This window comes from Furipterus horrens, unplaced genomic scaffold, assembly GCF_987537825.1.
Source record: "Furipterus horrens unplaced genomic scaffold, mFurHor1.1.pri manual_scaffold_17, whole genome shotgun sequence".
In the NCBI taxonomy this organism is placed as follows: Eukaryota; Metazoa; Chordata; class Mammalia; order Chiroptera; family Furipteridae; genus Furipterus; species Furipterus horrens.
The window spans coordinates 40,984,733-41,002,994 of record NW_028327187.1 but is presented as its reverse complement, the minus strand read 5'-3'; the positions used below and the strand labels follow the sequence as shown (position 1 = coordinate 41,002,994).

Sequence of the window (18,262 nt, the reverse complement as noted above, 5' to 3'; positions counted from 1 at the left end):
TCTGCAGAGATATTGACTGGGATGGCTTTGAATCTATAATTCAATTTCGAGAGAATAACTATGTTAACAATTTCCAATCTGTGAACATGGCATATCTTTCCAATTATTTTGCTCTCATATACGTACTCAGTGTTTTGTGGCTTTCATCATAGCAATCTTGATGGCCTTTTGTGAAAATTATTACTAGTTATTTTATATTTCTTGGCACTGCAATAAATGGGCTTTTTAAAATTTCATTTTCCAATTTTTCCTGCCAGTATATAAGAATATATTAGATTCTCTATATTAAACTTGGATCTTATAATATTGCTAAATTCATTAATTAGTTTTAGTAGTTATATTGTAGAGTCCCTGAAATTTTCTAAATAAAAAATCAGGTTATCTGCAAATAGAGATAGTTTTACTTGTAAATAAAGCCTCAAACAGCAACAAAAATATTGTAAAAATAGAAGAAAAACCATCAAAGAAAACATCTGAAAATGTACTTCTTGAAGTTCTATAAAAGCACAAGAAAACAACAGGTATCTCTTACATTTTCATTCCATTATTTTAGATCCAGCATGTGCTCTCTTGTGGTGTCAGGATGTTAAACAGATTTTGTGCCTTAAATGGTTTAGGAAGCCTAGCGGGCCAGTCAGAGCTACTGATCCCAGTGGTGGTGGTGCAAAAATAGGTCAGCAGAGATAGCTGGCAGCTTAGTAAAGTTACCATGGACTGGGTAGCTTATAAACAACAGAAATTTATTTCTCACAGTTCTAGAGGCTGGGAAGTCCAAGACCAAGGCACTGGATGATTTGGTGTCTGATGAAAGCGCACTTCCTGATTTATATATGGCCATCTTTTCTCTGTGTCCTCACATGGCAGGAAGGACAAGCTAGCTCTTCGAGGCCTGTTTTATAAGAGCATTAATGCGAATTATGAGAGCTCTGCCCTCAACACCTAATCACCTTCCTAAGGTCCCACCTTCAAATACTATCTCCTTGGAGATTAGCATTTCAATATATTAATTTTGGGGTGACACATTCAGACCACAGCAGCTGGTCCCTGATAAATCAAAAAGCCAACATTGATCCTAGAACACCCCAGTTTAGGAAGAAATGTTTTGCATATACCTTTTAAATATTTAATGAGGTGTGAAACCTGGGCAAGAACCCTGAAGGGCACAGGCATCTAGAGGCCTGCCAAGCCACACAAGACTTGATGTTTCCTCATTCTTGTGCATAGGCCTGCAAGTTGCAGGCCCTGGCCTCCCTGAACTGTGTTTCCCAGGCAGAGGAGTGTGAGGAGGAAGGGAGAGCAGCTGGTGGGGGTAAACTGAAATGAATTCCAACTGACTGGTATATGCTCCCTGCTTTCCAAAAGTACTAGGACCAAGATCCTTCTCTCAACTTCCATGCATCCCAGCTAAGCCTTTCTGAGTGTTCCTGGCCTTGTGAACTCAAGACAGTCTAGCCCCAGACTGTCTATTTCCCTCTTGAAATGTCTTTAACTTCATTTTTGCCATGGCCCAAATCCCTGCATCCTTGATCACTCTTAAACACTGAGGGTCACAGTGTTGATATGTGTTGTCACCTTGGCAACTCAAGATTTTCTGGCACCTTCTACCCTTATCTCACAGTTTGAAGTCATAGCAGATGGGGCTTCCTCATTGATACCTGCAAAAGCAACCTGTTCTTGTACCCTTCTCTGACTATAAGATCTCACACCCCATGAGATCTTTTTGACTGATAACCCTGTATGAGATTCTGCCATGGAAACATGTTGTCTTTTAAATCAGAGGTGAGACTCTTTCACTGTGGCAGAATCTGCTAGTGCTTCACCACAACTGTTCCTTTTCTTCTTACTCAAACCTTAGACTGTATTTCGTCCTTGAAAGTAGTGTGGGAAGTTCTGTGTACCACCTCCAGATCTGGCCCCCAAATCCTCTCACTTGCTCCTTAACTACTTCTTCCTCCCCCATTCACTAAGACGGAGATGAATGTGGCTGTTTGTAAGGCCATATATGGAAGACCTGGCTCCTGAGTGACTGCATGGAGCAGACCTACCCTCAGACCTAGAACACTGTGCTTCATTGTTATATATAAGAATTAAACATTTTGTTTGAGCCATTGCCACTTCGGGGTGTATTTGTTATAACAGTTTAGCCTATCATAAGAAATAATTTTTAAAAGTTTACCTTAGTTCAGTTCTGTACCTATAGATGTATGGTATGTTTCTAGGCTTCTGGCCCTGCTCTTGAGAGCTCTGAAAAAAAAAAGTTACCCTCCTGAATCCATGATGAAAAGTTTTATTGTTGGAAAAAATTTCACTGAAGGTGACCATTAGCCCTTTGAGGCTAGTAGGCAGGGCATTCCCCTCTGCCATAGGCCCAGCATATCCAGGGTCTGGGCTGGGAATTTATGCAGAGGTGGTGCCTACCTTTCTTAGTATATTCCTAGCAAACACTCTAAAGGTGTTTTCTTGGGCCACAAAGCTTTGTTCCATCCTTGCTTGAATAAGGGAGTAAGACATAGTTGGGGAACAACTTGGGACATTTACATATCTAGTGGTTATCTAAATTAATATTGAGTAAGGAATTATGAATTTAGTTAGGAAAACAACATTGGTATTAAGAAGGGAAAAATTCCCTTAGCTTTAAATATACGTACTGAAGTACTGTATTTAGGGGAGAAACATCATAATGCCCATAATTTACTTTAAAATATTTTAATAAAAATATTAGATGATGTAAATATGAAAAAATGTTTACAAGTTTTACACATAAGTAATGGGTATGCAAGGTATTCATTATACTATTCTCTCTACATGTCAGTAAGTGTAAAATTTAATATTAAAAATAAACTGTAAAACAAAAATCTTCATTCCTTGTAAATAGCTCTCAAGTTGAAAGCTTCTTTGCACAGTCAAGTTTGAAAGAAAAGGACCATGCTCAGCTTTTGATTCTGATCATTTTGCTTTTGGCCTCATCCTAGCATAAGACACACAACAGTTTATTCAAATAGGTGGAAGGACACAACAATCTAGTCTCCCTTTGCTACCAATCCCTGATAACTCTCACTGTGCCCTTCCCAAACTCACTGAGAGTTGCGTGGAATGTACAGGACTCATGTGGTCCTGAACACTCAGCACTAGGAAGAAGGCAGCAGATGGGGTGCTTCCTCACAGCATGTGTGCAAGAGGCAACCTTTATTGTCAGCTCATTGACTTTATGTACATGAAGAACAGATCCCGTGTGTGACCTCCCCTGCCCACTACACAGGGCCAGTTTACTGACTACCTACCACCACATCACCTGACATTGCCATGTCCTTGGAAACCTCCCACTCCTGAATCAGTTGTCCTAAACATGATAGTCTGGACCCCAAATTGGTGGAGACCTACGGCCTATGTGCATGCATTCAAAAGCCTTCCAAAGGCATCCACACCTTTCTTGCAAACCTCTCAATTCCTTTAGTATGATCCAGTAGAGAAGCAAAAGCAAAATGACAAAATCTGGCAGAAGTTTTAGCTAGAATCATAGTGTTTGTTTTGTGATACGTAAAAACTATGTGAAATTAAAATTTCAGTGGAAAACAAAAGTTTTATTGGAACACATCCACGCTCATTCATTTACATATTGCCTACACTTTAGCATTACAACAGCAGAGTTGAGTAGCTGTGACAGACCATATGGCTCACAAAGATGAAAATATTTACCGTTGTTTTTTTTTTTTACAGAAAAAGTTTGCCAACCCCTGTTCTAACGTTTCCTGTTTGTTTGTTTTGATAGAGGTATGGCCTTTATTTTTATTTTTAAAATTCAATGTTTGTTTATCTTAGTCACTTTGCCAAATAAGCTATGCAAGGTAAAGAAGCATTTGACTGTTATTTGGTAAGACATGATTAGTGAAGACAGAAAGAAACACAAAAGTTAAATAGAGAATAAAATATCTACCCAGAGATCCGAATTATATCACTTAGATTCACTGATGAAATAAATATTTCAAAAGCATTGCATCACTATTACTTAATCTTGCAGATATCCAATTTGACCACATTAATATTTTAATATTTTACACTGACATTTAGTAGTTTAACTTCACTTAATACATGGGTTAGAAAATCTTATTCTAAATATTGCATTGACATAGTTTGTATCAGAAACTAATGCATCAATGTATCAGAATGTATTTTTATCAGAAAATGCATTAACATATCAAAAAAATTAATAAATCAAAAATACTTTCTATTACATGATATGTACAAAATTATACTGCTTTTAAATAATTATGTAAAAATAATATACTCATATTTAGCAATATTTGTCTTCACACAGGGGAGATGAATAATATTTTTTCTACTTTATTGTGTTTTTAAATTTTTCTATATTCTGCATTTTAGAGATACCAAGTTAAAACAGATTTCCCATAATCCTTGTGAACTTGCTTCCCATTGACTTTTCTCCCCACATACCCAAAGAGTTATCTAATATGGAAAAGACTAAACCTAAGGTTTAGTGGCTTGAAAATGAAAAACAAAAAGAAAGGCTTTAGAGCCAAAAATAAAATTAGAGGCAAAACCAGCTTTCTGCATAACAGTCTGTTTACTGCTCTTGGGAGGGGGAGGGGAGGCATACGCAAAGGCCCTTGAAATGGGGAAAAAGTCACATGATTGAACAAATTAAATAAAACACTACTTAATTGCCCAGTGGAGCACTCTCTCAGGGACTAAAGAAAGGAAATTATTTTAGCAACTTCTAAGAAATATTACAGACTTATATATTTTTTAAAAGTTCCTAAGTAATATTAGAGAGGATATAGTTTCAGGGCAAAACCTATTTGTCAGATGAATTTTTTATCATTCTAGAAACAGGATATGTAGATTTTTTTCATGTTTCCCACCCTACCAACCTAAACCAAGGGAAATTATGAACTTTTTGAGACTTAATGTATTCCATAACTCCTTTTTCACGTAGATTAAGAACCTAAGAAAGGCAAATGTGAGAAATGCTTGTAAAGCCAACCAGTGACTGGCAGACATTTTCTTATAAACAAAAATAGTTAATTCACTGTGAAGGTAAATGCCTAACAATTTACCAGCTGTTGGAATTGTTTAATAATAGCACTTGTGTAACATTAATTGCTATTCTAAATAACAAATGGCGTGGAAGCAGAAAAGGCAAGCTGCCAAAGAGAATTGTGTATGCTCTGTTAGTCCCTGTGACAAACTGCTAACAGATCACCAGCCCTATTTCCTCTTCTCTCTGGGCACGCAGCTATCTGATATTTTCCCATCCCTTGTGTTTACAGGCGCCCCAGACTGACTTCTGGCCAGTGAGATGTGGGTAGAGGTGATGTATGCCTCTTTCAAGTCTGACCTCTATAGCTCTCACGCCTGCAACACACCATTTTCCTTCTGCTGATTGAATGGAGAGGATGCTGAGTATCTAAGAAGCAGAAGAGGGCACAAGATGGAAAGAACCACTGCTGCTTGGAGAGCTGCCTGACCAAGACCACCCGCACTGGACTGTGGCAAGACCATCATTCTATCCCACACACTCTCCCATTTTTAGGCACGTGTTAACTATGTGCAAATGGCTAAATGTGCTCTGCCTGTAAGCAGAGAACTGAAGTCAGTAGACCAGTTCCTTTCACTTCAGAATCGTCTTGCCAAAGGTCTTTCAAATTCATACCAGGGTTCTTCCAACACTCAAAAGTAGCACTGATGAAAATACTGTCTTCTTCATTAGGTTTAACTTAAGACAGAGGTAGTGACATCTGCACTGATAATTACCCACTGGTGAAGAAAATCAGATGACATTCTAGTTGTTTTGTTATCGCTCGAAATTTTTGTTTCAGGTGTAATCTGGTCATTTGCTGATAAAGTAGGAAAGATCATGCAGATGCCCCCAACATAAGTCTCAAACAATCTTTTACAAAACAACATTTTTCTTTTAAAAAAAATTTAATCCTCACCCAAGGATGCATTTACTGATTTGAGAAAGAGGTGGGGGGGAGTGGGAGAGAGAGAGAGAGAGAGAGAGAGAGAGAGAGAGAGAGAGAGACATCAATCAGTGCCTCCTGTAGGTTCCCCCGACTGGGAACTGAACCCACAAGCCAGGCATGTGTCCTGACAGGGAATCAAACCCCCAACCTTTTGGTGCATGGGATGATATCAACCAAACCACACCCGCGAGGGCATACAAAAACACTTTTCGTTTGTGATCCTGGCTCAAGAATAAACCTCTTAGGTCATTTTAAACAATCCCTTCTCATTGAGCAAAATGAATCTTCTTGAAGATATGGGAAACTGAACTTACAATTTAGACATGTCCAATATTACTTCTAAAGGAATGAAGAAGAGCCAATTAACATCTACCACCAAACAATCCCTCTAAGACAACCAGTAATGAATTTTGACCAAAAAGGTTAACCTGGTCAAATTTTTTTTTCTTGAATGAAAGTCATTAATATGAATTAATCCAAGCTGCTCATTGCTTTAAGTCCAGTCTCTTGAATTTTGCTATACCAAATAAAAAAGGGTATTTAATAAAAGGAAGTCGAATCAGACAATAATGAGATGTTTCAGACCAAAATAACACTAAATGGTTTTTTATTGAACAAAAAGATAAAACATGGAAGTTGAATTCAGTGAGCGAAAGCAGCTTACAGGTGAAGCTGCTATACTTTGTGCTAAATAACCTTATGAACTGAGAGTATACAGAATACATACAATATGGAAGTTACCTCAACAGCAAAGGAGAAGGTGTAATTTACAGTTTTGGAAGATAAAATTTGGTCAAGTGACAAATTTAGTTGCTCAAAATTTCCAGCCCTTATCCACATAATCCAGCATGATTCTACCTAAGTGCATTCAGTAAGTACACACTGACTTCCATTTTAATGGAAGCTGGTTTTTGGAAGATTTTTTTTTACATTTATTTGACATGCCACTCAATTTTTAAAGTTTTGTATTTAATGTTTCTATGTGTGTGTGTATTTATACACATTTTTTAAACTCCCAACCCTTGTTTATAAGTAGAAGGGTCATGCTGCTTTTAAAAAATATTGGTGAATTTCTGTTATACTTTCTCCTGTGTGTCTAAGAAACTTTGTATGTTCTCAATGCACCCACACAGACAGGTGGGTTGACAGATATGTCAAAAATACTTTATGAAAAGAGGGAGGTAGCTCATGCGAGTTGGCAACCTTTTGTCTATTGTTTTCTGCTGAAGCAGGCTGCCTCCCTTTGACACCTTACAGTCAAGATGAAAGGAAAACTTTACTTTGAAGCCTAGTTACCACAGTTGTACATTTACTATAATCCAGCTCCAACTTAGTTTATTGGGCTTTCTAATGTAAGACGACAAATACCGAATACCCAGTACACAGCATCAAAAAAAGTACTGAAGAAACATTTTAAAGTCAGTAACTTGATTGTTTTTTTTCTTTTTTCTTTTTTCTTTTTGTATGTTAAATGTCAGCTTCTATGGGATACATTTCCAGAATGGTTTTGTTACCACTTTATAAACACTCTAAGTCAAACAAACAGTACAAATAATATCAATGTAGTCTTTTCTCCAATATCTGCATCAATTACTGGAGGCTAATCCTAACATACATTATTGGGGGGGGCAGCAAAAGAAGAGAATCCATGACACATTGCAGAGATAGGACTACAGCATCTTAGTTGTAGGGATGATCTTAAGGTGCAGACAGAGGGGACTCCCTAGAAGGTGATGGCGTGGTTTCTTCAGGTGGAAAAACCGTGAGTGTGCATGCTCGAATGCCACCAAGGGACTCTGGGAGATCAAAAACCTTATGCCATTCATCTTTATCTGGATCATATTTCTGCACTATCTCTACCATACAACGATTATTCCAGGAATACCCACCAACCACATAGATTTTATTTTCAAAGACAGCGACCCCAACATCACTCTGCCCTCTTAACATGGCAGCAATTGGGGTCCACTGGTCAAGGATAGGTGAGTAGTATTCACAGCTTAGAACATCATCATAATCACTTGTTCCTCTGAAATGATTGCCACCAATGACGTAGAGCCTTTCTCCCACTGTACACATGCAGTGCAGACCTCTGACAGTGGTCATCGGGGCCTTCTGGGTCCATTTGTCAGTATCAGGGTCAAAGCACATGAGCTCCTTTTGGAAAGTGTCATGAGTAATTCCTCCTACAGAATGAAAATAATAGATTATTATAAAAATGCAAAAGTGAAAAGGATCTGTCATAGGTAATTAACAATTATGACATTTTATAGCTTATTCAATAGTATTCTTATAAATGTGTGCCCTCCATAAATACTGTCCTTGGATTAAACAGAAAGAAAATAACATTTTCATCTTCTTAAAGAACAAAAATATAGTTTATATTATTGCAATGACTTTCTCAAAGAGAGACCTAAGGGATTGAAGAGGCTTTACTGGCCAAAGATATTTTGGCCACTTTTAGAGTTGAATCTGCAGTAAATTCCAACTGCAAAGCACCATTCACTCCTAATGCTTTTTATTGGCTACCCTCTCGGCGCTGAGCACAGGTCATGTATACAATATATGCTAGTTATGCCAAATCACCACTAGAACAATTCAGATATCATTTTCCCCGAGAAGATTTGGAGCTCTTATTATAATGACAGCATCTACACACAGAAAATAGGTAGATGGTATGAATCACTGATTAGTGGAGCATATGATTTCCTGGATGACTCAATATAAGACACCCCGTAGTTGCGCATAAGTTTAACATCAAAAACCTGCCAATCACACACTCCAGGCCTTTCAGTGATCCTTCTTAATTACAGATTTCATAAGGCAGTGTTCAGAGACTCAGTCCACAAACATCACCTGAACATTTTTGCTCTCTAATAATGGGACTGCTGACCTGGCACTAGTAGGCCCTCAAAAGGGGAACATACTGTCTACAGTAGACTGTGTCAGGGACAAATGATAAGAACCTGCCTAACGAAAGAAAATTTTGAAACCAGAGGTGAACACTGCATTAAAATAAGACTCTTTTCTAAATTCTAACAGAACGAGGACTTAAATATAGTTTGAGAATGAAAGTTGCTACTGGGACACTGTAAGCAAAACGCAGCCAGGTGAGAATTTTTTATTAGCAAAATAAATGTGCATGCAGCCAAAATACAGGGATAGGCAAAAGGAGGTTTACAGTTGTATGTGAAACACAGTTTATTCCTGTATTATTATTTATTAATTATTGTATTATTTATTATTATCATTAGGTTACTTTTGCCCACCCCTGTAGATGTTCTAAAATCAACATATATTATATTTTGATTATAAATTTTCTGGATTATTTTATTAACACTATATAGAAAGATGGTGACCATTAAAAGTTTATATATTAATTGTACTTGAAGCATAATTGTTTACCTGAAATATACATGACTCCCCCATACACAGTTCCAGCATGGCCATAGTGGGGCTCGCTCATTTTGGCAACATAGGTCCATTCATTTGTTCTTGGATTGTAACATTCTACTGTAGCTGTTAAAAAAAGAAAGAAAATGATTTATAATTTCAAATTTAGCCATTAATTATTTTTTTCTTCTAGGTGAAACAATAATAATAATATCCAAATAACTGAAATGTATCTATTATAGGTATGAGATATTCTTTGGAAGTCTCATGTTAATTAGGGAGGTTATATTAATAATTTGAACCATTAATGCATGTTACATTAGACTAGATACTTAGTGTAATCATCTAACACATTTCTGTCACTGCAGAAATCACTGGGATTTCTCTTCTTCTTGTATCTTTATAATTTGAAATTTCTCCCATTTCTAAAAATTTGGGAAGAAAAGATGAAAAAAATCACAAGGAAGAAAAACATTTCAATTTCTAGGCCCCTGTGTCGATATACCATATAGGTAAAAAAGATTAATACATATAAAGCAAAATGTTAAGTTGAGAAAAAAAGTATGTACACATTTGGTGTATGGTTTCATGCCTATTGCTTTATTTCATATCCAGACTAGAAAATGGACACTGACAATAATGTGTCCACATCCATACATTAAAGCCAATAGTTTGTACATACCCAGCACTGTTGCAGCCAGTACTGCTCTTAACTTGAAGGTGACTGGCAACATAATATGAAGCTAAGATTTTTTATTAGGGGTACTTCCTCTCAGTAATAAATTTACCAACTGTAACACAAAGGATTTTGAAAAATGACCTAACTTATGTAAATATCAATTTGTTGTAACTTCAACAGTCCCAACAAATAGAAAATATGAGTGTGGGAGCAAGAGTCGGGGGTGAGTGGGGCAAAAGAGAGCAATGGGGGAAAAACTGGGACAGCTGTAATTGAACAACAATAAAATAAAATAAATGAAGAATGTCACATTAACATAGCAAAAATAAATAAATGCACAAAGTCTAGATTGACCTGTTATACGATTTATTGCAGACACTGCCAGTTGCTAATTCAATTTCTTGTCTCCCATAACCCTGCTTTTTTCTTACTAACAGAACCATAACACTCTCAAGGAAGCAATGTGCCAAATTTGAAATAAAATTCAAATTATCATGTCTCCTTGAAGGTGGAGTTGACCAAATGATACAGTTCTAGACAATGAAATGGAAGCAGCAGTCTACTGAGTGGGGCTTTTTGGTCAAGCCACTAAAATAAGGTTTTGCTACTTGTAGCCAAATGACATTCTAACTGAGGAAGCATCCTTTGAACAAAGTCTCTTATTAAAAAGATAACAGAAGAACAGGCAAAACCAGAGACAGAGATGGAGAGAGAGAGTAATTTTCTACTCTATTCATTACTTTCATTTCTTCATCAAATCCACTATGTCAAGTACTCAATTCTCCTCTAGCAACACCTATATTATACCACTTCATATCCTTTTACACTTACTTCAGATCTGATTTTTCAGTTTCATTTCAAAGGCTTTTACTATTCTCATTCTGATCTACTCTCTTGTTACTCTGGTTCTTTGCTTTAGGCTTGGACTCTCACCAACTCCATTTCTTCGAAACCCTTCCATCAAGTAGCAGGATCCTACAAAATCTTTAATTTTTCCACAATTAATGATGAGTTAAAACTGCTGAATACTCCAGTACTGTTTTTGACTATATCCACTCACTGATATCTTTTTAAATGTGCATTTATATTTGCCTTTAGTATGACTTTAAGCTACTTGATGAGTAAAATCCTACTGAATGGACATTATTATCTCTATATATATACCTATAGAAAATTTAGTCTAATGATCAGGACTTGGTAGGGTTTTAACTGATTTTACAAAGTAGTCTAATCACACATCCTATCACTGAAATAGTTTTAGAAGACTTCCAGATATCATCTTTCTCATCTATTTGAGGTGAAAGACTATTTTACTATAGTTTTATGTTTTTCTTAATGAAGAAGTCTGCTTCGAACTTTGAAATTTCTAGAGTGTTGTGGGGAACTAAAAAGTTCCTCAGCTGAAGTCTTACTAACTGGCATCCTAAAGTTCTGCTTGGCATGGCCTCACCATCCCATAATAGTTGTTTACTCCTTACTAGGGCAACGACCCTCTTGCTGTTCCTGGGATTGTTGTCCTGCGGTTTAACTCATATCTACCAGATAACGCCCAAGCTGCAGCTGCATTCCCACCGAATGAAAAATTCCTCCTCTCCTGAGCTATAAGAATACTGTTTTGACTAAGAATAAATGAGACTTGATCAGAGCACTGTCTTGTCTCCATTCTTTGTGCCTCTTGCCCCTTTCTCATCCCCACTCCCCCTCTAGGGTCCTCGTTGCTCGACCTGCGGGACGGGTCAGAGTGTGACAGTCTTTCCTTACATCTAATTCAATTGGTTTTGATGCAGCTACCACTAGTTTCCTCTCATTCCTTTTATAGTGAAGCTAGAAATTGAATAGCTATTCACTCTTTATGATCATTAAAATTTATCTCTGTAGAAAGATAATGCTGTTTTTCTGTCAGTGAGTTAACTGCATTTTTTCCTAATAGAAGTTATAAGAATCCATCTATACATACATTATCCATCTGTACATATGTATAATCTGTCATCCAGAAGCTCCTAAAATGGCTAATAACCACCAATAACTATACATATATATATATATATATATATATATATATATATATATATGTTCATCATTCATAAACTTGCTTTTTTCCAGCTAAATAATCCATCTCCTGTAGCTCTTCCCATCATTTAATCTCTACTTTCCTCATGAAGGGCTAATATTAGTATTTGTAAAGTCAATAGTGTTTAGTTTTAAAATAAAACATATCTAATTAAAAAGTGTGTATACAGGCCCTTATTTCCTTTTTTCCATATTTACAAGGTTAGTGCCACAACTCTGATAGCAGCAGAAGCAGAGATAATGCAAGGCAAGGAGTTGGAGCCACAAAGCAGTGTTTCCATCACAGTCTACGAGAGGTGGGAACAGTAATGAGGTAACTGGAAAATCTGGAACAGGGGTCAGGCAAGTTACAGCTAAGAAGTGAAATCCAGTATGCCATCTGCTTTTCTGTGACCCACAAGATAAAAATATGAATGGTTTTTACATTTTTAAAGAGTTGGTGAAAAGTCAAAGGAAGAACACATGAAAATTACATGTGTTTCAAATTTCAGTGTGCTTTGTTGGAATACAGCCTCACCCATTTGTTTATAAATTGTCTCTAGTTGCTTTTGCAATGTAACAGTAGAGTGGATTGGTTGTGAAGAACTTCCACAGCCTGCAAGGCTGAAAATATTTTTTCTGGCTCTTCATAGAAGTTTGCGGGCCCCTATTTCCCATATTATCTTCAGTAGTCTGGTAGCAGGCTATTGCCGACCCCCATTATCTTCAGTAGTAGTCTGGTGGCCCGGTATTTAAATTAGAGACCCTCTCCAACTTGAGAATTACACTTAGGTTAGTTGCTTCGCATATATTACCAGAAATCTTACTTTCTCAGGGCAATTCTACTGGAGTCCAGAAGGGATGACGTAGAACTCACTTGTTCTTTTTTTTTTTTAAATATTTTATTTATTTATTTATTTTTAGAGAGAGTGGAAGCGAGAGAGAAAGAGAGGGAGAGAACATTGATGTGTGAGAGATATAGTGAACAGCTGCCTCTTGCACACCCCCAAATGGGGACCTGGCCAGCAACCCAGGCATATACCCTGACCGGGAATCGAATCGGCGATCTTTTGGTTCACAGGCCTATACTTCAATCCATGGAACCACACCAGCCAGGACTACTTGTTCTTTGAAACTAAGAAAGAGATTAAGCCTGAAAAAAACCATTTGGACAATGATGGCTCCCACAGAGGGAGGATGGACTCTAGAATCCTAGAGTGCCAGCTGGTGATCTGATGCTTAATGAGAAAATTCCAAAACCATTAAGGGATATAGAGACATTCAAAAAATTTCAGCAAGTCTATTGTACATTTACTTGCAAAAATCTAACATGTTTTCTATAAGTTATTTCATTATTTGAAAGCTTGACTTATTAATATTTAACTGAAGTGAAAGATAGCTGAACTATTTCTTTTCAATATAGAAAACCTCAATGGAAGATCGATTGCTTATATGACATAATTTTGAAAGGTGCCAGAAATAAGTGACTAATTTTCCACTTAAGTGACAGCTACTCTTAAGCTTCTCCTAGTTTCCAATTGTAACCAGTGTCAAAGTAAGGCAGCATTTCTAAGGAATTATATTTCAGCAATATGCCAGGCTCATACACACATAAGCAGTGAAAAGATTTTAAAAGACCAAATGCATTCAAGTGATCTAAAATACCTTGCAAATATTGTCAGTTTTCTTTTCATAGTTATATATAGGCAATTGTTATTTCATGCATGAAGAATAAATGATGTACTAATAGATTTGTTAAATTGTTCAAAGACTCTCCGATAAATTCCCTTTTTCTGATATCCATTCCTATCCCCCTTCTCTATTTACACAAGCATATTAACATGTCAACGTGATCAGTTAAGATGGGAATGTTAAGTAATTACAACAAGTGTGTGTGTGTGTGTGTTTAGGGGTGAGGATCCCTAAAAAAATGCTTATGGAGCAGGAGAAAAGTTAAAACCTAGCTTCTGGCTGAAACATTCAGAAACAAAAGCAAGAGTTTCTTTAGGACAGAAGTCTGCTATTATGCAAAAACAATGGGCCCAAGAAAACTGGAAAGGGCAACTGACACACACTTTTTTAAATTTTGTACAAAGAGAAACATTATTAACAAAACTCAGAAAAACTCATTGATACTGTTCTTTTGGGAGGTAAACAGGGCAGGTTATATCAAGCTTAGTTATCTGAACAATAAAGAATATGACAAGATAGGAGAGTTGACTTCTTGCTGCCACTTGGGTATAGCATAGGAGGAACTCCAAGAGAGTGGGTGGGTTGGGGAAATAATTAAGTCTCTTGCTTCTTGGTTTTACATAATGTTTCTTTTTTGCCTGACTATTCTTTCCTGGAATCAAGACTTTTACTTTGAGTGCACTTGATAAGTCAATCACATAATTTTGTAAAACTTCCAATATATAATACATTAACTTAAAATACTTAATACCAACTGGATTTGCTGGATGTACTGATTTTGAGGGAAGCAATCATTTCTTACAGAAGTTTAGTTAATTGTAGATAATAGAAGATAATTTTAAAGGGACAGAATAAATAGCCTTTAAATGTTTCTTTTCACTTTTAAACTGAAACACAAAACACTTTTTAATAAGTGATGGAGGTGATTTCTGAAAACCATGAGCAAGAAAGCCAGATACTTGCCCAGTAGGGTCGTCTGTGTCTTGTTCTCCACTAAGCACAACATGCGAAGAGCTCAAACAGGGTGGGGATCAAGTTAGAAAAAGAAACCTCTAGCTTCTTGGTTGTATGTAATGACTTTCCTTAGCCTGAAGATTGTAAGTTCTCAAAAGAATAAGGTCTCTAATTAATATGAGGAACGTATATTGAAAACTTAAGACTTCCGGCCAAGATGGAGGCTTAGACGGACACGCTCGGTCTCCCTCTACAACTAGAGAGGAATACAACTACTTCAAAACAAAGGATAACTAGAAATTCCAGAAAATAAAACTACACGGAAGTCCAACATATGAAGTTATAAACCAGCGGTGCCATTTGGGCAGGTAAGAGTTAAAGAGGGCAGTGCTGTTTGCGGTCGCACCTGGACAACGCGGCGGGGAATCCCGGATCCGTCAAGCCCCTGGCGGTGTGCGACCCCGGCGAGGAATCCCGGCTGCGGCCAAGCCCCTGCCGGTGCGCGACTCCGGCGCTGGGGAGAGCGGCCGCCACCGCAGCGCCTTGAACAGTGAGGCCCAGGGGGGCGGGAGTACGGATCCCGGTCTCCTAGCTGAATAACTGTGTGAATCCATCTTGGACCCCCGCCCCCAAAGAAAGCACCACAGGGCTGCGAAATAGGTCGTGGACAGGCAGGCGCCGGTCGCTAATTTGTGACACGTACACAGGCACTGCCCCCGACAGCCGGCCCAAGAAAACAAAACGCATCTGTCAAAATGAGGCAGACAACTATAGAAATCCCGGTGACACAACTCACCAGACAGCAGATAGAGAACCTGACAGATGAACAGATAAGAAACCTGTCAGAGGCTCAGTTCTGGGCCATTGTTATCAGGTGGCTTACAGAATTCACAAAAGAGCAGGAAAAAGATATGAAAGAAGCGAAAAACTTTCATAACGAAAGGAACAAAACCGCATACGAGACAGAAGGAAAGGAAATAAAATCCAGAGTTCATTTCAACAAACTGGAATATGGAGAAGGAACAAGCAGTCAACCAATGCAGCGAGAGGAAATGGGAAGCAACAATGAAAGGATCAGAAACCTCTGGGACAGCTATAAAAGGCCCAACATAAGAATCATTGGTTTGCCAGAGAATGAGGAAGATGAACTAGAACTTGAAAAAATGAGTGAAAATATAATAAAGGAGAACTTCCCAGACTTGGGGAAGGCAATAGACTTGCAGGTCCAGGAAGCAAGGAGAGTTCCCAAGAGACTGGACCCAGGGAGAACCACTCCAAGACACATTATAATCAAAATGTCAAAAATTAAAGATAAAGAGAGAATCTTAAAAGCAGCAAGAGAGAAGAAAAGAATTATGTACAAAGGGGTCCCAATTAGACTATCAGCTGACTTCTCAAGGGAAACCCTACAGGCAAGAAGAGACTGGCAAGAAATATTCAAAGTAATGAAAATCCAAAACCTACAACCACGAATACTCTACCCAGCGAAATTGTCATTCAGAATAGAAGGACAGAGAAAGTGTTTCCAGGACAAAATAAAACTGAAAGAGTTCATTAGATCCAAACCACTGTTATATGAGATGTTAAAGGGACTGGTTTAAAAAAAAACAGAAGCTAGGGAGATGAAACAAAGGCAAACTAAATAGGCAACGAGAGTGGAAAAGGAACTGTGGGTACGGGAAGCATATTGGGGGGAGGTCAACAGGGAGGGGGAATGGGGAAAGGGAGGGAGATGATATAGGAATTGGGGATCAAGGTAGGAGGGAATGGAATAGACGGAGAGAGGTTGGGAGGAACTGTATGCACAACTAATGGACATAATCTAAAAGGGGGGGACAACTGGAGGGAGGGGGGCCACCGGGTGGAGGGGAGCAGAGGGAAGGGAAATTGGCACAAATGTAATATTTTAATCAATAAAACACATTAAATCTGAAAAAAAAAAGAGAAAACTTAATAGCTGCACATTAACGCGGGTGATAATATCAACAAGCAAGCACTGACTGGAAAATGGAGCTATTGCTTCTGATAAAAAAAAAATTATTTTAAATGACTGTTGACTGCTAGGATTGATGACCTATAACTTGTAAAGATTATCTTAGACAAGGGGTTTTTCTAAGGAAGTGCCAAGTCATTGCCTACACCTTGTGAATATTTTCAGACACCATAAATTTAAAATAGTATAACAACATTAAAATAATGTGTAGGGGTTGACTGAGGAGACCTCAAATAACAACCCTAGATTAAAGGTACTAATGCCTCAGATGCTTTTAAAAGTCTGATTATTAAAATAGATTGGGAAACCTGTGTGGTTCATGATCATGGTACCTAATTCAACAATCTAAAAAGTTTGGCCTTAGAAAAAAATATAAATGATAACAAAGGAGAAAAAACTGTGGGTAGGAAAGATCAGTAACATTAAGATCATGTCAGTAACAAGAAAGGGCTTGATAAGCTGAAAAGTTTAAGAGCTGAGAGCAGTTATTTTTGTCTCCAATAAATAGCTTATTCTCAAATCCATTAAATTACCTTTTATTTTGTAGAATACTGAAGAGAAATATTCTGATGATTACTATGAATTTATCTAGAGCCAATATTTTAGCCTTCCCCAGCATTCTGAAGCTTAGAATACCAGACAACTACAAGCACTCTATAGCAGAGAATTTTTTAAAGGGGGGAGGGGTGGGAAAAAGCCAAACAATAATGGTAATGGCAGACACTTAAGGCATGATATAGAATGTGGTCTTCCTTACTTCCTTTTTGGACACTTATTTTATTCCAATTTTATCTAAAATAACAGAAATATACCTTTGAATTTTAATTTATATAGCCAAAGTATTGCTGTGTTAACTGTACATGTGACCAATCTTAGGTCAGAAGGACAAAAAAGTGACCATCAAATAAAGCTTAGTAGATCAGTTTACAGAGAAGAAAACTGATATTTCACCAAAAGAAAATGATTTTTAAAACTAATAGTCACAGATTATAATAGTCATAGTAAATAAACTTGGGATAATATTGAAGTCTGTACCTTTAATTGATAAAGAAAATCATCTTACTGTGTAGACTCTGATAAGTAACAGATTATGTCAAAGAAAAACAATAAAAGTCTGTTCTCTATAAGGAAGAATTTTAACCTGTTCAATAAAATATTATGAGGGCTTTTAAAAATGAAAAATGAGGGAATATACCAAACTTCTTTCCAAGATTCTATTAGAATTTAAATTAGCAGAATACACTTTGTAGTTGAAGTTTTCAAGATGAAAATCATATATACTGCATATTTCCAATATTCTACAATGTACGGATGTATTTATGAGATGTAATTTGTACAGTGGCCAACAATATATGCCCAGATAAGGCACACTCTTTGTCTCAGATATTTTCTATGAAAAACAGTTTAAAATGAAACCCTAACTACATTTTTTTTCTCCTCACCCAAGGACATTTTTTCATTGCTTTTAGAAAGGGAGCAAGGAGGAGACAGAGGGAGAGGGAGAGGGAGAGGGAGAGG

General features: G+C 37.3%; 1 protein-coding gene across 3 annotated transcripts in view; it reads right to left on the bottom strand.

Moving 5' to 3' along the window:
- Positions 1–6,592: 6,592 nt before the first annotated feature.
- Positions 6,593–18,262, bottom strand: part of KLHL13 (kelch like family member 13) — a 131,886-nt gene continuing 120,216 nt past the window's right edge. For all 3 annotated transcript variants that reach the window (XM_090264186.1, XM_090264185.1, XM_090264183.1), the window contains 2 exons: positions 9,390–9,503; positions 6,593–8,170 (listed from right to left, as the gene is read on the bottom strand). In XM_090264186.1, coding sequence (XP_090120312.1) covers positions 7,683–8,170; positions 9,390–9,503 — 602 coding nt within the window. In that variant the 3' untranslated portion in view covers positions 6,593–7,682. The remainder of the gene's footprint in view (positions 8,171–9,389; positions 9,504–18,262) is intronic.